The sequence below is a fragment of the Corythoichthys intestinalis genome, chromosome 20, assembly GCF_030265065.1.
Source record: "Corythoichthys intestinalis isolate RoL2023-P3 chromosome 20, ASM3026506v1, whole genome shotgun sequence".
NCBI classification, from domain to species: Eukaryota; Metazoa; Chordata; class Actinopteri; order Syngnathiformes; family Syngnathidae; genus Corythoichthys; species Corythoichthys intestinalis.
Window position 1 is genome coordinate 32,556,419 of NC_080414.1, and position 26,426 is coordinate 32,582,844.

The 26,426-nt window shown below is 41.6% G+C and overlaps 1 protein-coding gene across 1 annotated transcript; it reads left to right on the top strand.

The window, feature by feature from the left end:
* The first annotated feature begins 11,678 nt into the window (after nucleotides 1-11,678).
* Nucleotides 11,679-15,729, top strand: LOC130909003 (triple functional domain protein-like). Its single transcript, XM_057825039.1, has 12 exons — nucleotides 11,679-11,793; nucleotides 12,806-12,887; nucleotides 13,027-13,093; nucleotides 13,168-13,277; nucleotides 13,436-13,505; nucleotides 13,598-13,687; nucleotides 13,782-13,874; nucleotides 14,223-14,334; nucleotides 14,421-14,611; nucleotides 14,686-14,787; nucleotides 15,138-15,280; nucleotides 15,594-15,729. The coding sequence occupies exons 1-12, from the start codon at nucleotides 11,745-11,747 to the stop codon at nucleotides 15,604-15,606; spliced, it is 1,122 nt and encodes a 373-aa protein (XP_057681022.1). The 5' UTR covers nucleotides 11,679-11,744; the 3' UTR covers nucleotides 15,607-15,729.
* The last annotated feature ends 10,697 nt before the right edge of the window (nucleotides 15,730-26,426 follow it).

Consider the following 26,426-nt stretch of genomic DNA (forward strand, 5'->3'; position numbering starts at 1 on the left):
CCACACTCTCTGCTGCAAGTGGAGCATCCTCTTCTGCTGTCATTTGACTAGTATGCTCTTCCATCATATCAGTGTCCTCCATCTCCAAACCATTTGACGTGTCTGCATCCACTTCCTCCCTTGTCACTCCATCAGACCTTTCCGCTGGGAAGAACATGCACTGGGTGAGGAGGTTGCGGTGGAGCACTCTCTCTTTTTCGCCATCCTCTGATCGGACCACATACACAGGCAAGTTTGGTTGTTTCTTCACCACGATGTATGGACGTGACTCCCACCTGTCACCCAGTTTCTGTCGACCTTCTACTTGGCAAACCTTGACCAGGACTCTGTCACCTGGGTTGAAAGCATGGCTCTGTACTCTTTGGTCATAATACTTCTTCTGTTGCCCTTTTGCCTGACGAGAAGTTGCATTAGCCTGAGCATAGGCTTTGGACAGGGAATCATGCAGCGTCTGAACATATTCACTATACCCACATGGCTCATGGGTGGCTGGGAGACCAAACATCAAGTCAACAGGGAGCCTGGGATGCCTCCCAAACATCAGGTAGTACGGCGTGTACCCTGTTGAATCGTGGCGTGTGCAGTTGTAGGCGTGTGTCATCGCATCCACATACTCATGCCAGCGGGGTTTCAGTGAAGGCTCAAGTGTCCCCAGCATGTTCATGAGAGTGCGGTTGAACCTCTCAGTGGTCCCGTTCCCCTGGGGGTGGTAGGGGGTTGTGTGGGTTTTGAGGATGCCAGTACACTTACACAACTGCTTCACAATTGCACTTTCAAAATTGCGCCCTTGATCTGCATGCAATTTCGCTGGGAAACCAAACCGGCAGAAAAAGTTCTTCCACAGCACCTTCGCCACAGTGCTGGCCTTTTGGTCTCTGGTGGGGTATGCCTGTGCATAGCGTGAGAAGTGGTCAGTGACGACGAGGACATTCTCTAGGCCACCCTTTGACTTCTCCAGAGTCAAAAAGTCCACACATACGAGTTCCATGGGAGCACTGCTGTGAATACTGACCATGGGAGCTTTGACACCTGCAGTTGGGGTCTTTCGGAGGCAACACCTTTCACAGTTTTCGCACCATGCCTTTATTTCTTGGAACATTCGTGGCCAATGAAACCTCTCCCTTATCATGTGCACTGTCCTCTCAAAACCCAGATGCCCTGAGTCATCGTGGAGCGCAGTTTTGACTGATGCTCGGAGTTTCTCTGGAAGTACCAACTGCTCCACTACTCCCCTTTGGCGGTCTCGAATGCGGCGGTACATGATACCATCTTTGACCACTAACCTCTTCCACTCTTTTAAAAGAAGGCCCACTAGGCCACCATCGCTGATTCTCTCGTTGCGATTTGGTTTGTGGTTCAGACTTTTGTAGTGCAAGACAGGCCCAATGACGGGATCTTCTTTCTGACTCGCACGGATCTCCTGTTTTGTCATGGCCGGCAGTGACTCCATTCCCACGTCTTGATATGGCACCTTAATTCTGAGGGTGTCAGAATGAGGCTTTTGTGGGGTAGACGTGTTCAGGTCTTTGGGACAGTCTGGCTCTTGGGCTGGCGGTCCCATGTCCTGACTGGATTTCACCTGCTGAGGGCATGTTTGCAGAGCTTGAGTGACCTCTTGGTTAGACATACGAGAGAGGGCATCGGCATTTGTGTTGCATTGTCCCCGCCGATACTGGACGTCAAAATCAAAAGCTGACAGTCGAGACACCCACCTTTGACCGGTGGCGTCCAGCTTTGCTGAAGACATCACATACTTGAGAGGGTTGTTGTCTGTCAAGACTGAGAACTTTCGCCCATAGAGGTGATCGTAGAACCTGTCGGTCACTGCCCATTTCAACGCAAGGAACTCGAGCTTGTGTGCCGGGTATCTCGTCTCAGGTGGACTCAAACCTCTGCTGGCGAAGGCGATAACTCTTTCAGTTCCATCCTGGACCTGGACCAACACCGCGCCAAGCCCCTCTCCTGAGGCGTCAGTTTGGAGGACAAAAGGCAGACTGAAATCTGGATATCCCAGCACGGGTGCAGTTGTCAGCTTTTCTTTCAGGGATTGGAAAGCCTCCTCACATTCATCAGTCCACAGGAAAGGAGGGTCAGGCTCCACACGTTTCTTTACTCCTCTTTTTTTCCTTCTGGGGTCTCCAGCAGTGAGGCGATACAATGGGGCGGCTAACGTTGAGTATCCGCACACAAACCTCCTGTAATAGCCAGCGAATCCCAGAAACTGGAGCACTTCCTTCCGGTTTGTTGGTCTCGGCCAGTCTTTCACTCGACTGATCTTCTCCGGGTCCGTCCGGACACCCTGAGCAGACACCAAGTGGCCCAAATACTGCACCTCTTTCCTCACCAGCTGGCATTTGGAGGGTTTCAGCTTCAAGCCATGCTGCCATAGCCGGTCGAACACAAGCTGTAATCTCTCTAGATGCTCATCGAAGGTTTTAGAGAAAATGATCAGGTCATCCAGGTAGATTAAGAGGTGAGTGAAGTTCAGATCACCAAAACAGCATGTCATAAGTCTCTGGAACGTGGAGGGGGCATTCTGCAGCCCAAAGGGCATACGGTTCGCTTCAAATAGGCCCATGGGGGTGCTGAATGCTGTCTTGTACTTGTCTTGCTCAGCTACCTCCACTTGCCAATAACCAGATGTGAGGTCGAGTGTCGAGAAGTACTTTGCTTGTCCCAGAGCCTCCAAAGCTTCCTCAATCCTGGGAAGGGGGAATGCGTCTCTTGTGCTGCAGGAGTTCAACTTTCGGTAGTCGATACATAACCTCAACGAACCATCTTTCTTGGTTACGATCACCACTGGAGAAGTATATGGACTCTTGCTGGGTCTGATGACTCCTGATGCTTCCATTTCCATTAACAACTTTCTCACATCTTGCCACTGTGATGGGGGGATTTTGCGATAGGGGAGTCGAAATGGCTTAGAGTCGACCAGAGGGATCTCATGCTGCACCGTCTTTGTGTGTCCATAATCCATGGGGTGCTGGGAAAACACACTTGCATTCCTTTCCAGCAGTTCTTTAAGGAGAGTGCGCTGGTTTTCGTTCTCCACCGCTGCTTCGCTCAAATCCACCCCACTGCTTGCCACTACTTGATGCAGACTCTGACATACCTCTTTGGCATCACCATCATCAATGCCACTCTGGTTCTTGTCAGAAAAGTCCACCACGTTTTCCACCAAGAAGGCATTAGCAAGATGTGTATGAGGCTTTATGATAACATCATGCTGAGACAGGTTCATTACTCGAACGGGGACACTTCCTTTCTTTACATCAGCAAAAACTTTGGCCACCAGGACATTTTGTGGGTGTGGTCTTGCAGAATGGCCTTCAATCAGGGCTGTGTAAGTTTTCCTTTGAGGACCAGCTTTTATCCTACACATCAAATCCATCTCTTTTCCCCCTGGAATGTGTGTTCTGGGACCAGTGTACACCGCAGGGCCCACCATGCCATCCATACTGCAATGTTCAGTGTTTCCAACATCCAATAGAGCAGTGTACCACTCTGGATGGCTCTCTTTAATCTGGTGCAAGAAGTGTTGGCCATATGTCACTTTTAGGTGGGTTCTAGCGGCGCGAATGACATTTGTCCCCACCAGCATAGGGACAGAAGACCGATATGACGAGTCAGCAACAACAAAAGCTGGCACACTTTTGAATTCTTTACCCAGAACTTTCAAGCTAATCTGTAGGACACCATGGTAAGTCACACTCTGGCCAGCTGCACCTTCAATGGGTATTTTAGATGGTTGTAGCTTTTGACTTTTAAGGACGGGGTGGTTGCACCAGAAACTGTGTGTAATACTGGTGATCTGAGAGCCAGAGTCGAGGAGCGCCATGCACTTTGTTCCATCGACCTCCACCTCACCCTCATTCCTAGGGCCCACAAGGGGAGTGTCCTCTTCTTCATTTACAGAATTGTTCTCTTGCTGTGGGGGGTTTTGCTGCTCGCCCATAGTAGCCCCAATTACCATGGGCTCTATTCGTTTAAAGGCTGGGCTGGCTGTAGCATGCTTCCCTCCGCCGGAACTACTGGCCGAGGTTGGCGTGCCCACGCTGCATCAGATTCCAGGAACACAGCTCTGCAGACTCGAGCTATGTGTCCTTGCTTCCCACACCGATAACATGTGACACTTGAAATCGGGGGTGTGGGACCAGGAGGTGGGCGGAGTCTCTGCTGTGGAGCTACAGGAGGCGTAGCAATCCTAGATTCCAGCTGAGTCAACTTGGTCATCTGCTCCTCTTGGTTAAGGGCTAATTTCTTGACCAACTCGGTTAGCTCCATCCACTCCGAAGCCTGCTTCATCTTCTCTGTCCTTGCATTTGAATTAGACTCTGAAGCGACATGAACCTGAGTGAACGTCTTCTTTGCTTTGCTTTGGGACTGGAAAGTTTTTGATTCTCTTGCCAGGTTCCTGAGTTCAGCCTGAAGCTCTCGAAAGCTGAGCAGCCGTGCCTTCATTGGTGCAATTCTCGTGTACACTTACTCATCGATAAGGCCTCTCAAGAACTGACGGGTGAGTTTACTGTCACGGTCAGGGAAGGCCTCGCCACCTCTTTGGTTTTCTTCCACAGCTCGCAACGTGGCTTCCAGAGCTATGGCGTAAGAACATGCAGACTCCCCCGGCTTCTGGCTACGCTCGTAGAAGTCAGCCAGTGGGTCTAAGGAGCCCTGTGCGTCTCCATACTCTGCTCTCAATTCTTCAAATGCCTTCGCTGGATTTTGGTCACAGGTGGGCAGGTTCAGTACTAATTTTCTGGCCTCACCGCCCAAGTGACGCACCACTGTGGAGAAACGGAGGTGTGCAGGTAGTTCTATGGCCTCCAGGAGATATTGCATGTCACGAATCCAGTCCTCCACAAGCATCTTACTATCAGCATTACCAGTGAAAACTTGGACATTTTTCACCTGATGTGTCTGCATGAAGCCGCCATAAGTAGTTGGTGGGGGGTTTGGGTTAGCGAGCACACTGTGGCCCCATGCACCTGTAGAAGATGGGTGCAGTGGAGGCTGAGGGTGGTGGACGAAAGCATTCGACATTTGCAACTGGGGAACATGTTCATCTTCTGTGATTTGGAAAGCCTGCTCTGCTGCGGGAGGTCTATGCATATTGTCCATGTTTTGTGTTGTTTGCAGCCATGGTGTGGAAGCTTGGGGCATGGATGTGGAATACGCATAGCTGGTGTGAGGATGGAGGCTAGAGATAGCAGTTTGCATGGGGTAAGGAGGGAAACCCATGTGGCTCACAGGGGACTGCTGCACAATTTTCTCCGGTGACACGCCGAGTTGTGAGGGGCACTGTGGCGGAGAAGTGGGTGTAGGCCCAGGTCCAGTAGCCTGAGATGTGAAGATCGGTCTCATGGGCATCTGTGCTGGGGTCCCAGAGGTTGTTACTGTGGACACATGAGTCAACGCAACACGAGGATCAACATACGGCGACAACATAGAGGGTGGTGGGGTTAGCGGTGGGGCTAAACTGGTGTCCGTGGGGTGATGAGGAGGTGGACGAATAATGTTATAGCCCAGCTGCTGGGGGACGTTGAATCTGGGAAATTGACTTGTTGGCCCAGGCCTCACTGCTGGCTGCTGATGAGCTGTGCTCGGACGAGCCATTTCCCCCTCTTTCCAACGGTGGGTTTGATTTGTGGAGTCATGGTGGAGGCTTTTACCAGGCCCAAGGGTTGGCTGCTGGCTTGTTGTGGCCGTGGAGGGGCCTTGTTGCTTTAATTGGGTGTCTGCACTGTTACTCATCATTTTCAACTGCTATCTATTTAGCTATGTAATTATTTCAACAGCTAAATAAATGTGTGTGCGTATCACTAAAATGTGCTCAATACACCGATATATCACCAATATCACAATAAAGTTCAATTTCAAAATCACAGATATGAATTAAATACACTATCAACACTTGTGATATTAAACCAGCATCACTCTCATATATTTTTTTTTTCTTCCACAAACATTTGTTTACCATTCCCTAGTTTTTTTTTTTTTTTTGTAAGGAATGGTCTCCACCCAATGAGAAAAACTAAATTTACCTTGTTTCAAATAGACACAATGGGAAAATGGGTACCTTAATAATTCTGCTGACACACCGCACACACACAAGGTGCAAGTCTATTGCTGCAACGTTGATGAAAAAGTTGATCTTGTTCTCTTCGGTCCTGGAGCGCCACAAATCCGGGTCACGGCACCAAAGATGTAACCCGACCCGTGCGACCCCTCTCTGTACACCACGACGATGCTCTGCGTTGTGTATTTTTATTGGATCGGTGATGACGGGGTGTATGGCAGAAAGGACGAGTGGGCACGGGCGTTCTGATTTGCAGATTGGACCACGCCGTTTATTGGCACAAGAAACTCGGCAACTTCTTCTTCACCAACCTTCATGAAATACAATGGGGCATCATTGTCATATACAGTATTGCAAATAAAACAAAAATAATATTCACATGTTCGAAAAATAATGTTAGGAAAAGAAAAGTGCTTCAGTCTGCATAATAGAAGACAATATATTCACAGCTGAACAACCATGAAAAGTAAACTGGCATTCACAAATTCACAGTCAAAATAAACATTCAAAATGCACATTAAACTCAATTAAACTTTGCTCGAACTCTTTGTAAACATGTTAGCAGCCCGTTTAGCTTAACAAAAAGACTGGATGGCAATATTTCGTCACTATATACCAACTTTGATGCTGGGAGCCATTAACAAACGTCTTACCTTCATGAAATACAATGGGGCATAAGGCCCAATGACGCCAGCACTGGAAGGCAGAGGAAGCTACGGCGTCAGTGAAGGGTCAAAATGCACAAATTGTCTTTATCTCCCAGTTAATCAAAAACTCGCCAATGACATCTGGTGGCGCATTTAAATCACTAGCCTACATATATATATATATATATATATATATATATATATATATATATATATATATATATATATATATATATATATATATATATATATATATATATATATATATATATATATATATATATATATATATACACACATACACACACAGTATATAGATATATATAATTAGTGATGCTGTTAGGGCTCCTTGATTACAGGCTGGAGACCAGACGGGGGGAAGCGACGACAGCTGCGAGCCATTAACATCAGCCGCCTACAAAAGCCTGATCGTCGTTGCCACTCGTCGCCAGACCAACTCTTTCGGCACTCCTGTCAGTCATGTCCAGCACTCAGGTATTTACCGACATATATACTCCCGGCTAATCTGACCTTTGTTCCGTCCCAGGATTCCTCGTGCCTGCTCCCTGACCTGTACCGTTGCCTGAGATCACAACTACGCTTGCCAGCTAGCACCCAACGTGCACACGCGCTACTGTGACCATCTGCGCGCACCTGACAATAAAACTTGTGAATAATTACAGTCATCTCCCTTGTCTGCTTTGGGGTTCAATTCCCCAGGGCAACCTAACAGATGCACGATAATACATTTTTTCAAACGATAACCGATAATGTCCTCCTCCTTTCAGCCGAGAATGTCAAACTGATAACTCTTAAAAGATATATGTAAAATTTTAAAGTATACACAAGAGCAAATGTTACTGTGCAAAAACAGAATTTATTGCTACTTTTTCTACATCAAATGTGAACAAGTGGTAAATTCCAACATCTAAACAATAACAAATTGTATGACGATGTGTAAAGATAAGCTTTTGGCAACAATTACTTACAGAGTAAATACCTAAATTACACAAAAATGCCTTTAAATGTAGGCCATTCTTAACGTGTATAACATTACTACGCTGCAAAAACAAACTTCCTTAAAACTAAATTCCCTTGTTTTTCAGTGCCAGTCTATTGGAAATGAGTGAAAGTATGTGGCAGTGTTTCAAGTACATCTCTCTACGATTTTTTGAAATAAGAAAAATCGCCAGCTGAAAATAAGCTTTATTCTAAGCAATAAATCATTGTATTTAATCTTAAAAAAAATAGCTTGTACCAGAAATTATCTTTATTCAAGAATAGATAATGGTTAAAAACAATATTTGAAAGCAATTTTTTCTTGATTTAGGTGAAAAATGACCAATGTTTAAATATATGGGCTTTATAAGAACAAATAGTAATATTTACTTCAAGCACTGTAAGTGGAATAATGTGACGAATTCATCTGTCAACTAGTCTTCAACACTCAAAACAATACGGGGAATATAATTTGACTAGATCATACCTGTCAACCCGAGGTCGTTGGCAATCTTACAAATAGTGATGTATGCCCTTACAAATTGGTGACTAACTTTACAACATTGTATATAGCGTGTAATATGAAACAAAAATAAAACTCAATTTTTAAAATATCATGAATTCATTGGCAATATTGTAACATATAACCTGGTGCAATCAAAGAACAATATCTTCAGCTACATCATTATTACTCAAATTTACTTCACTTTTAGCAATTTCTATCATGTCTTGATGGCTGCACTTCATGGCACTTCAGCTCGCAATTCATTTTGACTTGAAGGCACCGCTGGACTGGCCATCGGGCATACCGGGCATTTGCCCGGTGGGCCGATAGCGATTTTGGGCCGGTCCTGATTTTTTTTTTTTTTTTTTTTGTCTTTTTTTTTTCCCTAACGGCATTAATCACATTGGTACACAAAACTGGTAGATCGGCCCATCAGTCAAGATTGGTTATGGGCTGGACCAATTACAAACGAGGGCCGATGCCCCCTCCCTCTTGATCAGAGGTATCAGATATACATTAATCAGACATACAGAGAGACGAGATAAACAAAATGGATAACTACAAGAAAAGGAAAGGAGGCGCGGAAAAAATTAGAGATAGAAAGAGACAAGCCCTTCATGCGGATGCTGCTAAATGTGTTAAAATAACACAGATGTTTGCCGGTGGCGGAGCTTCCTCTTCAGCGACAGCAGCAACCGCAGGTTACGATGGCGGGGGTGGCCGTCAGGTGGATGAGGGGAAGGGGAGGCAGGAGGAGAGACCCGCGGCCGCCGGCGGTCTGAGTGGAGGGGAATCTGAACTTCAGGTAAGAAGTGTTGAACTGCAGCCTATCTGGTTCAGATATGAATTAAGCGTGGGTGTAGTTTATTTTCATTGAGCTCGCTAACTCTTAACACCGCCAGTAGTTATAATTAGGCCGTTAAGCAATTTAGCTAGCTGTGCATGCAAACTAACATGATGGGGTTTCTCTAATGCTGGACGGTTTCTATGATGCTATTCTAGTTGTAATTATGTTAGTGCTTAAGTAACTTTATTTTATTAATTTAGTTAAGTATTATCTCTATTTGTTAGGTAGTTAAAAACTTTATAAGGTCGAGCGGACGCGCCGGCGCGTCCGAGCACATAACTTTTTTTTTTTTGTAAGACAACACAGGCAAGATCTAGCCTGGTAGTTTCCATTCAAACTTCTGTCAAAAGTGCGAAATCTCAACTATATGACAGTTTATGAGTGGTCTCAATTGGCCAAGTTAAACCATATTTATGATAAGTCGATCACTCCATACTTTTCATGATTATTTGTTTCACCTTTGAAGAGATTGTGCTATACGGTCGTATGATTCAACTGAGTAAAAATACCAGTACTGTGATCATCAGAGCAAGTCCATCAGGTGACATTCTTTTTCACCTCTGTCTCCTTTCACTTTGAAGGTTCCCATGTTTGAGGAAGCATTTGGTGTTGCTGTGCAAAATACGCAAATAAACAAATTTGATTGGATGGTTGATTTAGTCCTTGCACGAGAGGCCCTTAATGGGCTGGATCCCAGACTATAGATCCCACTCACCAACGTCACACAATGACGTGTCGCTGTATCCGGCCACCATATTGTCCGTCATTGTTTATCCGTATTCTCAATGGTTTCAATTTGTCGTGCAATTTATAGTGCAATTCATGGAAGCCCCGGTGCTTTCAGACGCTGTAAACTCATTGGATGCGTTGCATAAAAGGCGTTATGTGGAAAAGCTTCAGTTTGTCCATTTGCCAGATCCATATTTGATGCCTAAATCGATATTTTTCGACCCGCTGTCTTCGCCGTCTCTGCCTGACATCTGCTACCCTGGTATCTACAACTATCTTGTCCACAGAAACTCAGCCTATTCTCACGAAACTTTGAAAAACTTTAAGAGCAGCACTCTAAGCAACATTACCCCGTGTGACCCTTTACTTTCAATTTTCTAAAATGGCGACAATCAATTAAAAAAAAGTTGACTGGGATGGCCGACGCTTCAAAGATAGGTGGATATTGGACTATTTCTTCAATACAATACGCAACAACTGTGTCTGCCTCATTTGCAAAAAGACAGTCGCTGTTTTCAAAGACACGCTGACATGTACGACAACATTACAAGGAAGATACGCAGCGAGAAATTATAGCAACTTGACGCTAGTTTAATTTCACAGCAGCAGTATTTCGCAAGAGCCCGAGTGTCGAAAGACAACGCCACAAAGGAGAGATTGTTGAAATTATGTATTAAAAAATAATAATAAAGCAAATGTGACACACAGAAGGGCTTGCTAAAAATTGTTTCGATATATTGTTCTACATAAATCAGCCATGGTAGCCCCCCACATTTTTACCACACCAAATCTGGCCCCCTTTGCAAAAAGTTTGTACATCCCTGTTTAACTGATGATCCGTAGACGAGGCCAGCTTCTCTCACTTGGTACCAGCTTAATATTATTCATAAAATAATGATGGCGGAAGAAATAAACATCTTGAATTTGAAACTGTATGTTGTCGGCGATTAGCCTCGCAATGATCTTAATTGTGGTTGTCAGCCCCAAACCCTCTAAATATATATTAAATGCATCTTACCAGGTATAAAATGACTACTACATAGTCTGTGATCGTTTGGTGCCCAGTTTTCTCATCGAATTGCAGCAGTCCATCTCGCTCTCCTCTCCGGGTCCCTCGGAATACGGTGGAACTTTAAGTCTCTCCGTCTATCTTCTCTGTTACTGCAACCAACCGCCACACACGCCTTCACCATTTTGATTATTAATGTTAACGAGCAGAAAAATACGCCATAATAGGAGGAATTTACGTAGCGGTAATGCGTAAACATGACGAGCTGACGGACAATATGGCGCGGAGGCGTGGTTGTGACGTCATGTGAGTAGGGTCTATTCTCACATTGTTTGAAAAATACAGGGAGAACAGTCTGGCCGTGCCAGGCAAAGTGTTTACCGCCATATATAACTAGTTGTAGTAAGGCGAGAGAGAGAGACAGACAGCGAGAGATAGAGAGAAAGAGAGACGGTTCTGCCCCCTCGTGTCTTTTTTTAGTATAATTTAAAACAATAAAAAAAATTAAAAAAAAAGAATATTGATTTTTTAAAATGTATTTATTTAATAGGGACAGTGCACATTAATGAACATCTAAAAGATGTAAATATGCCAGATTGTAGTAAAAAATAATCTAATTTACACCCGCAGTCCCGAGGCAGGTAACAGAGATACAAAAAGTGAACAAATTGCACCCCCTCCACTAGATGGCAGCCATCTTATTCTATGCCGATGGCGCTAAAACCGAAATCGTGATCAAAAAACGTGACGTTCAAAGAAAGATCGCGTGACAACCAAAGAGCTCGCGTGACGTCACAAAAAACTATCTTTGGTCTTTGATGTCAACACACAGTACAATACATAATCCGCGAGTGACATTCCGTCAGGTGCAGCAGTGGAGTCAAGTGCACAAGACTTATCTGAAGACACGATCTGGACGAAAGACTTCGACCATGGAACAACTTGCATCTGAAATTCTTGCAACCATCGAAAGGCTGGGAGGTAAGTTAATTAGTCTAAGTTAAACATGCATTATTCGTCTAAAAAATTGCAGTTTAGTGACTGAGTGGGCTTTTCTGAACTTCGTTCGTTTTGCGTCGTGTTGTTATCAAGTATTTATGACTACAGCGTTTTATTCGTGACATTGTCAAAAAAAAAAAAAAAAAAAAAAAAAAAAAAAAAAAAAACAGGACTTGCAGCCCGTTTTCAACATTATTCAAAAAGATTAGATTTTAACATTTAACCGGCGGATGCTTGTCGAGTGGAAAACAACATTTGGGATATCGCGTTGTGCTAAACGCATCGCAGTTAACGGCTAAAATTCAAACTTTAGGAGCTGAAACGTGAAAAGTCCTCTAACGGCCAGAAACATGTCAAAAAGATTTCCACCTTACGACAGTTTTAACATTTAACCGACGGGTGTTCGTCGAGTCGTAAAGAATATTTGAGATATCGTGTTGTGCAAAACGCATCGGAGGTAACGGCTAAAATTCCAACTTTAGGAGTTGAAATGTGAAAAGTCCGACATGTTAATATTAAACTCAACATCATAATCCACATGCAGAGTGCACAATGCAGGGGGTATGAAAATCCTCATCCTGTATGGACGAAGTTTTTGTTTAACTAACCGCCAAAAACACGTCATCGAGGTCCCTCGGTCGGCTCCAGAGGAAAAGAAACTGACGGGAGGTGTGGCGAGTAACATGGTCAGTTCTGGAGCCGAATTCGAGGACTACGTACAACGGAACAGGGTTTTTTATGCTGCATCTCATTCAGGGTGGGTTTAACCATTTGTGGACGAACATTCGGTTGTTTGCCTGTAGTCTTCAGGGATGTAGATAGATGAATTAAAAAAAAGAACATGATAAAAATAAAGAAATCCCGATTTATTGGGTGAAAATGGGTGATTTTCTGCAACACACTTGGTGATATCTCATGGCACAGCAGTTGGGAATTACTTGTCAATCCATCAGTGTTTCCTCATTCATTGTTTGTTTTTACTTCTTTTCTGCAGAGCACTTATTGGAGCACCCTCTGAGTTTAACAGATTTGGACCGGATGAGCGACGGTGCAACAAAATCTGCAACCAGGGAAACGTATGTGACTCTTATATATATATATATATATATTCTATCTGTCTATCTGTCTGTCTGTCTGTCTGTGTGTAGATATCTTATATATATATTTGTAAATTCATAATTTCAAAATAATAACGAGTGCCTATTTTTCATTTAGGTTCATTTTGGCTGAGTTGATTGAAACGGAAAAGGCTTACGTGCGAGACCTGCGAGAGTGCATTGATGTGAGTTTCCTTTCTGTGTATGTGCAGTTCTTGTAAGACAAACTTCACTCAAACCTTTGTGTTGGATCTTGCAGACTTACATGAGGGAGATGTTGACCCAAGAGGAGGAGCTCCCTGCAGGACTCAACAATATGGAGCATGTCATCTTCGGGAACTTGTTGGAGCTGTATGAATTCCATCATAAGTAAGCATAAGCAGTGACTTTACTCAAAAATGACTGACATTTTGAGTGGACAAAATAGACAAATTGGATACTCCTGGTCATTCCTCATATTTAAAACATACCACCACCACCACTCACTTTTTGGAATGTATTAATTTTTTTCCGTGTTCTATCTTCAGGATCTTCCTCAAGGAACTGGAAAAACATGAAAGCGTCCCTGAAGATGTCGGATGTTGCTTTGTCAAATGGGTATTTATTGCCTTGCCACTACCGTAATCATAATCATACTGATTAATGACCCATGAAGAATTCTGAGCGTGTTGTTGGTTTTGTCTTTATAGGCTGAGAAGTTCCAATTATATGTGGACTACGGCAAGAATAGTGACAAGTCAACTCTGCTCATCCTGGAGCATACTGTTAACTATTTTAATGTAAGTTAAATGTCAAGGTTATCCATATGAAATTACAGATTATAATGCTTCATAGTCTAACATTTTTTTCTCTTTCTTTCCATGGGTTCAACAGAAAATTCAGCGGAAGCACGGACTAGCATTCTCGTTACAATCTTTCCTGCTTAAGCCAATACAGAGAATGACAAAATATCCGCTGTTGTTAAAGGTAAGCCCAAAATATTCAAGTTCGTTGTTCAGAAAACCAACATAAAATGCAGAAGGTACATTAATGACACGCTCATAATTAAAAAATATTAGCACTAAAAATTCACCAAACAAACAAAATAATTCAACAATGTTTAGTTCGTTCAAGTAAATCACATAATTTTGTCTCATGAAAGTCCCCAAACCTAATGCAATGTGCAAAGATTTTATGGTTTTATAATCCTTCAGATAATTGCTTTACCACACACATACAAACAGAGCATACAACAATATTCACAGGTATATAATCTTTATGTTCTGTGGGAACAATGTCTTAATGCATTTTTAAGTGTATTTTTGCTTATTTTAGAATCTCCTCGAGTGCTGTGAAGATGGGAAAGGAGTACTCAAGGAAGCCCTGGAGGTGACTCTCAGCATTCTGAAGAGAGCCAACGATGCCATTCATTTCTCAGTTCTGGAAGGTACGTTAACATGGGCAAAATGGGCTGGACATGCACTTGCTTTTGAGGCATAGTTTGCTTACATGACCTATTCTCTCCTCCGTCAGGTTTTGATGAGGGCGTTGAATCCCAAGGTGAGCTGCTCCGACAGGAGTCGTTCAAAATGTGGGATTCAAAATTGCCATTTTGCAGGGGGAAGAATATACACCTTTTTCTCCTGAAAAAGTCCTTGCTGGTCTGCAAGGTGGTCAAGGATCAGAAAGGCATGACGAAATACATTTACAAGAGAAGACTCAACGTGAGTCATCCTTTACTTACTTTTTTACCTATGCAATATTCTCAATAAACATGATCATTTCATTTCTTCTTTAGCTAGCTGATGTAAAGCTGAGAGAAAACCCTAAGGGAGACCCTGGCAAGTTTGTTCTTTGGGTGGGCCGTAACTTGATGTATAGCAAAAGAATTGTTCTTAAGGTAAGACATTCTTTCCTCTTTTCCTCAAGACAAAGTGAGATTCCCACACGTGTTCCTAACAGGGTTTTGTAAGCCACTTTGACACAGTGCTGAGCATTTGTGTCCATCTTGCGTTATTTTTTTTCTTGTCTTTAGTGAATGTTGTTACTTTTTTGAATATGTTACATTTAACCTTGCTGTATTTTTTTTCAATGTGAATAAAAGTTAAACACCAAGTATTGTAACCAAAGAAAAGAAAATCATATGTTAAAACTCCACCGCATCGGAGATGCTAATGTGGTTTGTTCTGTTCAATAAGTGTTTAAATTCCAAATGGCCTGATAACCTTCGACTTTCCTCTTTTACCATAGGCGTCAACTGTTCAAACCAAGCTGGACTGGATCGAGCATATCCGGAAGCTAAACAAGGAGCACGCCCTCCACCAGTCGGGGACACTCAAACAGCCGATCGGTATTCCTAAAGCCATCACAGCAAAGCTCTACAACAGGCAAAGGTAATCAGGGAAACTTCTATCCAATTCTGTTGCTTATTGGTTTAAAAAAGTTCAAAAAGTGGTGCCTTGTTAAATGAGTGACTTGACTTCAAGGTTTTTCAAAATATGAGCCATTGTTTTGCCATTTATTTATTAGAATTGATGGTGTATGATGGAGACATTTGTGAATTTAACCCAATTTGGACTGACACATATAGTCCACAATTCTTTAAAAAAAAAAAAAAAAAAAAAGTATAGCATGTGACTTACATCTCTGATATTGAGCAAGAAAAGATTAAAAACTGAATTGTTGTGTTTTGTTGTTTTTTTCTAGGTGCAGGGCGTGAACTACAGTGGCTTCGATGATTCCATCAAAGTGGCTCGGCGTCCTTTTTGTTGTTTTTTGCAACATTTGTGAATATAATTTCTTGTACATATTGTATATAGTTATGTATTTGATCAAATAAAATGTCAGCGTTATTTGCAGAGATTGTTTTTGGCCTTCTTTGTTATTTAAAATGTATAGTAAAATGTTATTGTGTGGACATGAATTGGGCGAAGAAATCAGAATTTAGTTCTTAAAATTTTTCTTTTAGTTTTTATTGCATGTGAAAGCACTCCGCAGAAATTTGTAATACATCATCGTGCTTCATATTGAAAATGTTCCAGGTTTTGATCTTTCATATAAAAAGACCTACGTGAATTAACTTTTTCATCCCAGATCGTTTTACTACTAAATTATCTTACTTCTCTGTTATTTCCTCCCTACTCTTTTGATGTAGATGCAGATTTGGGTGTACAAAACAAGTGTTCCCAAATGAGTGCATCATACTGGCTCCGGTTATGTAGGGAAGTGTGTGATATTGTTGGCCACTAGGGGTCGACTTCGGACAAGGATCGAATCGGTCGGAAGGGGAGGTTGTCAGAAGCATCTTTGTATTGAAACTACTGAATGGCCATTTAGCGCCTCACAACACGTGAGCTGCGACCTGCAACAAAATAATTCTCGAAGTGACAAAACGCACTGGGTATTTTTGTGCGCTCCGACTGATTCCTACAACGGAGAATTCGGGCCAAATAAAGGACAACGAGATTTAAATCGTTCTCTTTCCTACTATTACCAAGTTCAGTACCAGCTTGGTATCACTGGCCTCAGGGGTGAAAGTGGTTAGAATTTCTTGCCGGAGCTCCCCGACGTGAAGGTCGCCACGGAGCCAGAAATTTAATTAATTAATTAAACAATTAACAAAAACAGCTATAACCCCAACCTCCAGCTCCTAATTTTTATTTTCCCTGATTTCTTCACATGCCGAATCTCAATTTTAACTACTTGAGAACATAGGATGTATATTAAAGGGTATGTCATGCCCTGGGAAAATGTTAATATTCCATCATTTATCCATAAACGCATGCCTTTTGTATTCATATCATGCCACTTCGTGTAATTACACACAAGAAAATGAGAGAAATTTGGCTCGATTGTCAAGCTAAAACGGCGCCCGAGATCTGGCAGATTGTGTGCGTGACGTCACGACAAGTGAAGAGAGTGCCACCGGCCACTAGGGGGGCAGCGCCTGTCTGCATCAATATAATTCCTTCTAGTGAGGGGAGAATTAGGGGTGTTTTGAGCTGTTTATGCTGATGCATTGTGTTCGTCCTGCACATATTCCAGGTTCCCTCATGAAGAAACACCCCTCGTTGTCAATAAAAGTGAATTCAGAATTGACAGTGAGGGGTGTTTCTTCAACAAGAAAAAGGCTCAGTGCTTTAATACTGAATGGCGGCGATGATGGCAGACAATTTCGTTTCTAGTTTCAGCGACGAATCCGACGTAGAACGACGTAACGAATGTTCATCTAATGGTGACGAGGAGAGTTACGAAGCTTTAATCGGTGTTTTAGGTTACCAATTTGAGCCCAAACGAACGCCAATGCAGCGTAATGAAACGGTCATTGAGGGGAGCAATGACACTGATGAAACATCGGCAGCAGATCGTGTGGGAAACACCAATGATTTGTTTTGCATTTCTTTTTGTGAAGCTGATACACCGTGACCGCAAAATAAAGGAATGCATAGAATAATTATCATTTATTGCGCTATCATAGCTTTTCGCTCTGCCAACAGACACAAATATGAATGGGATCAGAGGATTTGTTCTATATATTTTACGAACGATAATTTATACATGTGTCCAGTCCTGTATCCAATGCGTGACATTTTTTTATTATAAAAGAGTACTCATTCTGGCCATTTCGAGCTTGGCTGCTCCCCTCCTTTGCTTAGTCTTAGCCTCCTTTGCCAGTCATCGTCCTCTTTCTTGATATCTCGGGACATTTAGGTGGCTGCGCATGTATGGTCGGCACCGCATCTCCTTTGAGCAGCAATCTTTTAGCAAAACCCAATTTCACTTGTCCATAGTTCGAGAAGCTTTCAGGTGGAAAATAACAGAAAACCGTGCCGGAGGCTGGGTCTAGAAAATTAGCCCTCTTTGCACGGACGAACTTTACCCATAGTAAGTAGTCCAGCTTTTTTTTCGCGTTCGGGAACTCATGGATACTATATTCTGATAAATAGCTATTTGTACACCACATAGCACAGCAGTTTTGAACCATTCTAGTGATGTTTTGGTCAAACAAACCCCAACGCTACTCTCTCGTCGATAAAAAACAATGGCACCTGGCTCCGCCTCGACTGTCAATCACTTGTCGTGACGTCCCCGCCCCATTCGGCTGTTTCCGGAACACTTTCAGAAATGTTCGTCATTTTCGATCTATTTTCGATAATTGCTCATTAATGTGATTGATTTTTTTGTTAACTTTATCAACATTTGTTATCTTGGCACATAACGGTTCTATTGATGTCTCACACCCCCTTTACCGCTACATACCCTTTAAAATTGAAGATAATGTAAACAATTACTTTTTGTTGGGTTTTTTTAATAATAAAGATATAAGTGACATGCATTCAGAAAAATAAGTATAAATTACTTGAATTACGCAGAGTGAACTGGAATATAGTTTGAAGATTGCGCAAACATTGACTTTTTTAATCATAAGGAAATGAATAAGTAGCCTAACATAAATGAGCAAATATAAGTCCAAAGTGCACATTGACAGCTAAAGTGTTCTGTACCTCCCCATCAGAGCAAATAAAGCAAAATATAATAAAAAGGCCACCTTCACTCTTTCCTTGCTGTTAAAGATTTGATCCATTTTCTGTTGCATTGCCCCCCCCCTTTTTTTTTTTTTTTTTTTGCTGTTTCAGAAAATATGCATATTTGAATCAATCAGAGCTTACTACCTCTGTTGATCACATGTCAGTATGTCAGCCAATTGAACGGATAAATGAGTCCAGGCGTTTTGCTTTGCTGCGTGCATTCACACATTGACGTGACTCGTCATCGTAGACTCCGATAACTGCAGCAGCTGGGGAAACCTCCATGCTGTCCATGGAATAAAATAAATAATAAATATTGGTGGAAATGGATTACCCGACACAAGCACTTTATTATGCTTGTTGTTAACACTTGTGTATGTAAATCTGATGTTGGTAGATTGTTTACTTCTTGGAGATGAAATGCATGTGTGGCAGCTTTGTATTTTTTTGTTTTTACATAGCGTTTTGACAGTTCTCGAGCTGTCCCGACTAGTCGACATAGTCGACGTCATCGATGACGTAAATCCGTCGACGAGCACAACATCCCGTCGACGGTTAATGAAGGGTTAAAAAAATATATGTGTGGAAAGCTCAGAATGTTGGATGCTGTGTATGCAAGCGGGGAAAGCGTCACAAAGCCAAAAAAAGCGCACCAGAGTGTCCAAAACATTGACTTATTTCATAAAAACAAAGGAGGGTACACTCTTCTGTCCTGTCTCTTCAATGCCAAGCTTGGCTGCACGTCGGCCGTGAATAAACACCAAGCGCCGTCACCCAGTTTGTAATCTTTTTTTTTTTTTTTTTTTTTTCATTTTTTGTACACCAGAGGGTGTGTCGCCTTACTAAATAATGGTCCTATGGGCCTATAAGTGCTTTTAGTATTGTTCTTAATGCTAATTGAAAGGTTTATTTCATGTTATGGTTTATTTTATGGTATATAAAATTATATAAGGTTAAAAGGTCATAAATATATACAGTATATACAGTGATTGCACTCAAGGGAGAGATTGTCAATGATAAAGTAATAATTTAAGGTAAAGGCAATTCATATAGGCAATTCATTGATATATAAATAAGGTTTCAAAGGAAAAAGGTGAAAAATTTTTGTTAATTTCTAATTGTGTTGTTTTATTTGTGTGCACCGTAGCTCTTACAGTGTGTTTACATCAAGGATGGAATAAAAGTTGTAAACCATCAGTTTAAGAGACCATCTTTCCAATCGGGATGCTACACTAGTTAATTCTATCAGCATTTGAACTCATTGTTTATTTGTGATTTATTATTGTTATTTACATGTTTATTTGTACTTTAATAACTAATTTAAGTGTTCCAATATATTTTTTGTGAATTGATAAGCGTCAACAAAAATTTCATTGCTAAATTAGTAAAAAAAAAAAAAAAATTAACTTTTTTTTTTTTATTATTATTAGATTAGTCAACTAATAGTAAAAATAGTCGGCTGACTAATCGGGAGAAAATTAGTCGTTTGGGACAGCCCTAGACAGTTCCCGTCACATTTTCGGAATCAAAGGACCGTAGCTGTTCCAGCCCTGAATCTTATACCGGAACTGCGTTCCAGCTCTGAATCTTATACCGGAACTGCGTTCCTGACCGTTCCCGCCCACTTTCACCCCTGACTGGCCTTGATTGGTGTAACTTTGTCCTATGGTCAGTGAAAGGTGCTCCTTCCATTGAGAGAATCTACTCTGATTCAAATTTCATTGCTGACATTATTGACTTGAACTATAAATTGTAGAGCTGTGTTGTCATGCCAGAGTTGGTTGAAATGAGGGTCCCTCATAATCTGACCCCATTCATTCTTCACAAGTCAAATATCAAAACAGGATTATTGACACTGAATGCAGTTTTGACTTTTTTTCATTTTGAGACAGACTTGTTTCGTGATAGACCTTTCACCAAACATTCCTTACAGCAGAAGTGCCTGCTCATCTTTTACCTGAACTTATTGTTAAAATGCACTTTGATCATATTTAGTTATGACAACACTAGCACATTGATGCTATGAAAATGTCAACGAAAATGATCAGTTATTTAAGGGTATTTCATTGCTATTCACTTATTTTAAACTATTATCTGTTGAATTAAAACATTTCAAAGATCATTTATGTGTATGCCTTTCATTAGTTTTATGTAAAACACTTTTTACTTCCCAGGATGATATCAAATCTATTCTTTACTTTACAAAACTTTGAATATTGTCAAATATCTTTATGCTTTCACTGTACATTGTACTAACAGGATAAAGGCAATAGTGTACAACTATCCTCTATGCAATGAATGTCTCTGTGGATACCATTTATAAATCGCTCCTATATGGAAATAAAAGAGAATAAGTATAATTGGATATATTTATTGAAAATAAGTTTTTGAATGTTCAAAGTTGAAGTGTATATTTCAGAATGAAATTGAATGGGTTCACTTGTTGGAAATATGATTGTTTTTAAGCTTCAAATAAATTTATATGTATGCCTTCCATTAATTTGATGTAAAACACTTTTTACTTCCCAGGATGATGTCAAATCTGTTCTTTACTTTACAAAACTTTGAATATTGTCAAATATCTTTATGCTTTCACTGTAAATTGAACAGAATGAAGGCAATAGTGCACAACTATCCTCTATGCAATGAACCTTCCTTCTCTGTGGATACCATTGATTAATCACTCCTATATGTAAATAAAAGAATAAGTATAATTGGATATATTTATTGAAAAAAACTTTGTGAATGTTCAAAGCTTAAGTGTATATTTCAGAATGAAATTGGATGGGGTCACTTGTTGGAAATATGATTGTTTTTAAGCATCAAAGTAATATTTAGAGATGTTCTCTTTATATATTGAGAGAGTTTAGATGACATATGCAGAATGAAAATTTCACAACTTCAATATAGCTCTAACAAATATGATTCCATATATATATATATATATATATATATATATATATATATATATACAGTGCCTTGCAAAAGTATTCGGCCCCCTTGAACCTTGCAACCTTTCGCCACATTTCAGGCTTCAAACAAAGATATAAAATTTTAATTTTTTGTCAAGAATCAACAACAAGTGGGACACAATCGTGAAGTGGAACAAAATTTATTGGATAATTTAAACTTTTTTAACAAATAAAAAACTGAAAAGTGGGGCGTGCAATATTATTCGGCCCCCTTGCGTTAATACTTTGTAGCGCCACCTTTTGCTCCAATTACAGCTGCAAGTCACTTAGGTTATGTTTCTATCAGTTTTGCACATCGAGAGACTGACATTCTTGCCCATTCTTCCTTGCAAAACAGCTCGAGCTCAGTGAGGTTGGATGGAGAGTGTTTGTGAACAGCAGTCTTCAGCTCTTTCCACAGATTCTCGATTGGATTCAGGTCTGGACTTTGACTTGGCCATTCTAACACCTGGATACGTTTATTTTTTAACCATTCCATTGTAGATTTGGCTTCATGTTTTGGATCATTGTCCTGTTGGAAGATAAATCTCCGTCCCAGTCTCAGGTCTTGTGCAGATACCAACAGGTTTTCTTCCAGAATGTTCCTGTATTTGGCTGCATCCATCTTCCCGTCAATTTTAACCATCTTCCCTGTCCCTGCTGAAGAAAAGCAGGCCCAAACCATGATGCTGCCACCACCATGTTTGACAGTGGGGATGGTGTGTTCAGGGTGATGAGCTGTGTTGCTTTTACGCCAAACATATCGTTTTGCATTGTGGCCAAAAAGTTCAATTTTGGTTTCATCTGACCAGAGCACCTTCTTCCACATGTTTGGTGTGTCTCCCAGGTGGCTTGTGGCAAACTTTAAACGAGACTTTTTATGGATATCTTTGTGAAATGGCTTTCTTCTTGCCACTTTTCCATAAAGGCCAGATTTGTGCCAGATTGTTGTCCTATGGACAGACTCTCCCACCTCAGCTGTAGATCTCTGCAGTTCATCCAGAGTGATCATGGGCCTCTTGGCTGCATCTCTGATCAGTTTTCTCCTTGTTTGAGAAGAAAGTTTGGAAGGACGGCCGGGTCTTGGTAGATTTGCAGTGGTCTGATGCTCCTTCCATTTCAATATGATGGCCTGCACAGTGCTCCTTGAGATGTTTAAAGCTTGGGAAATCTTTTTGTATCCAAATCCGGCTTTAAACTTCTCCACAACAGTATCTCGGACCTGCCTGGTGTGTTCCTTGGTTTTCATAATGCTCTCTGCACTTTAAACAGAACCCTGAGACTATCACAGAGCAGGTGCATTTATACGGAGACTTGATTACACACAGGTGGATTCTATTTATCATCATCGGTCATTTAGGACAACATTGGATCATTCAGAGATCCTCACTGAACTTCTGGAGTGAGTTTGCTGCACTGAAAGTAAAGGGGCCGAATAATATTGCACGCCCCACTTTTCAGTTTTTTATTTGTTAAAAAAGTTTAAATTATCCAATAAATGTTGTTCCACTTCACGATTGTGTCCCACTTGTTGTTGATTCTTGACAAAAATATTAAATTTCATATCTTTGTTTGAAGCCTGAAATGTGGCGAAAGGTTGCAAGATTCAAGGGGGCCGAATACTTTTGCAAGGCACTGTAGGGGAAACGATATCGTCATCGCACACACCATATAACTGTTTGCATTAGTCTAACACATATATAGTCTAACACATACATATGGTACAGGTTTTCGTAGGCACCGTCTAACTGTTTGCATTAGGCTAACACACGTAATATAATTAATCAGGAAATGTGTATCATTTTCATATTTGCGGTAGGACTACACTACTAATATAAAATAAATAGCACACCATAGTTTAATGAGAAGAAATAGAGATACACAATGCCGTCTTATCATGAGTGACGCACATACTCGGGGAATCTGCTCTCAGCAAACTCCAAGGACAAAGCGTTTTGTCCTGGAACAAGCACCACCAGCCCGGACAGCGAAGTGGATAGCGGGCGTCCCAAATCCGCGCACGAACCTAAACCGCCCAGGGCCGGCCACAGCGGGGGCGGCCCCAAAGCAACGCCCAGAAACGCCTTCGACAAGACCCGCGTCAGCAAAGACGTTAAAAAGACTGAACACTGATAACAATTTGTCGCTCCTCGGAAACATTTCCTATGTAACCGTTGTGACACGACCCTGGATCCAGCCTCTGTACCTCCGTCGTCTGTTTTTGCCTTGTTCTTTAGACCTCTGTGAATCATTAAATTGTCAACCTGTTTTCCGGTGAGCCTTCTTTAGACTTTTTGGAGCTTGGAGTCAGAACAAAGGGTTAACACAGGAACGCGCGGAGTTTAGCTTCCTCCTGGCCTGGCTCCGCTCGGAGGGGTCGGGTGGCGGAGCACATTTCCGTTCTGTTGCCGGCCTCCCCGTGCGCTCTGGGCTGGGAGGACTAAATTCCTTCAGTTGGTGACCCGACGTGATGGTTTGACGACGTGATAGGCCCAGACGACGGAGGGGATGGACGAACGGCTGCGGAAGAGTCAACTGGAGCCCTTTTAGGTGCACCGCTAAAAGCCGAAAAGGTAAACAGACGTTTTGTCATAATTTAAGGCGGGTGAAAGTTGACTTGAAGCGACCTTCGACCATTTTGTGTTTTGTCTAACTGTGATTTGTGCATTCTGTTGGAGGAATAAGGGGAACAAGTGTAGTGTAACATTAGTCTTCATTAGTCTTAGCACTAGAGGGGTAAATTCAGAAAGAGTGCAACATATATGCCATGCGTCGCGTAGTTTAGGCTGGGCGAAAGAAAAAAAAAAAAAAAAAAAAAAAAAAGAAAAAACAGGACAAGCTTAGGTTATTAGGAAGCGGTGTCCCCGGAGCCTTATTAAATTGCGAGAAACCTAACAACACAAAAGAGGTTGTGAGCCGCTGCCTGCGCGACCCTCTCCATTCCCCCTCTGGGGAATGGAGAGGGTCAGGCTGGTTGGCTCCTAGACAACAGGTTGTTGTTTCCCGATTTGATGGGTGGGACATACGTAATATATACATGCGCATGTATGCATATACATACAAAGATATGTGTATGGGATAGATATGTGCATGTATATTTGAGTATAGAGTAGATGCGACGACCCACTTTTTAAGTTGGATGAGGGGTCTGTACGCGCAATATGTGTATGCATTTATATGTATATTTAGAGGTATACATATAAATTTGGATAGACATATACTTGTCCTGAAGGTTGTGGTGGTTTGGCTGGCGGGCAGCGTCAGGCCGGGCCAAAGCCACCGGGACTGGAACGTAGCGGTTCCACACCTCAGGGCTGACGAGTCTGAGGTTTGAGAGCTGGGTTGTGGAGGCCCTAGGAAGTGGTCCCCCCTTAAAAAAGAATAAAGGTATTAAGGCCGCTGTTGGAAGTGACGCCCAACAGCAAAGAGGGCCTCGCTGCTTGCGGTAAGCAGAACAATGGACATGGCCATGAACACATTCGCCCAGCGAAGATTTAGGTCAGGGACCCGTGACAAATGGCTATATGAATGCGCTAAGGAGGGCTGTGAGGGTACAGGGAAGAAATTAGACGAGTTGTTCACGGAAATCGAAACTCAGTTGTTGCACTAAGATTGACCATGACAAAAAATAAAAAATGACAATTAAAATGGGGAAGCCGGGGTGAACTGCCACTGTTGTTGTTTAAATGTTAAGTTGCTATGGTGTCGTGTAGTCTCTTGTTAAAGTAAGTGGACGTTTTGTTTTGCTTAGTGTTGTTCGAGATGAAGCCGAAAAAATAGGAAGCGCCCCTGTTAACGTTCTGGGAGACAGCCGTTGGCATGGCGCCTGGAGTTGGGCTATCTGATTAGAAAAGAACACTGTGTTCAAAATAAGGAGGGCGGGCCGTCGGTGGCCCCTATTTGCAACATGGGGTCCTCGACGGCATCCGCTGGGTTTTTTGCCAAAATTGATTATAAGGGGAGGCTAGAATTGAAGCTGGGAATTTTCCAGTCCTTGTTTAACATTTTAAGATAAAATTGAGAGCCAAAAAGGGACAACATGTAAAAAATTCTAAAAAATCAGTAGATCTGATTAGAAAAGGAACACAGTGTTCAAAATGAGGTGCGCGGGCCGATGGGCGGGAGGCCCCTCTTGCTCTTGTTCAGGCCAAGCAGAGCAAGGAGGGCTGAAGTCCCTGGATGTTTGGTAAAGTTATAGATTTTTAAAAAAAAAAAAAAAAAAAAAAAAGCTTTTTCTAACAAGAAGATTTTTACTCACAAAAGAATGTAGATAAAACAAAAGAATATTAAAGTGATGCGTTCAACCACGAACTTACAATTATTAGAATAACAAACATGCAAAACCGAACCAGCAAAGAACACCTTAAAATTAGTAACGGGGAATTGATATCATGGCTCGCTTCTAGTATAACGAATAGTTTGAAATGTAATTTTTAGGGGATTCAAGCATGATGAATATGGGGAAAGTGTCACTTTTGGATCACATGTTGATAGAATTGGCTGTCGTGAATTCAGCTGGGATCCAAAGAACAACAGGATAACTTTATTGATTTTAGTTTTGATATAAGAAGACAATTAAAATTGAACTAATTTTTGCTGTTATGAAAATAGAGTAGGAAATAAGTGGCCAACTTTGTCGAGACAGGCCATGACCAAAGTTAATTGACAAATTATCAAATAGGGGGCCACAATAAAACATGTAACAATGCAATATAAGAATTGTAAATATTTGAGCTAATTGACATTCATAACACCCCTTAAGGTAACTAGAACATCTTTGAAAAAAAAAAAAAAAAAAAAAAAAAAAAAAAAAAAAAAGCAAATGGTTCTTTCATAGCACTTATCACGATTCCAAATTTACATCGGAGATAACGTTCCCAGAATGAGATAAATAGTAAGTCTTTTTAGTTTTTATTTTTATTTTAACTTGGATATTTTCTTTTCATTGTTGACCCTTGAAGGAAATAATTTCATTTAGTATATTTTCTTTTCCTTTTGCACTTTCGGAAAACTGATTTAGGAGTTATTTTGTAGTTCTGTTTAATTTGGAGTCTATAGAA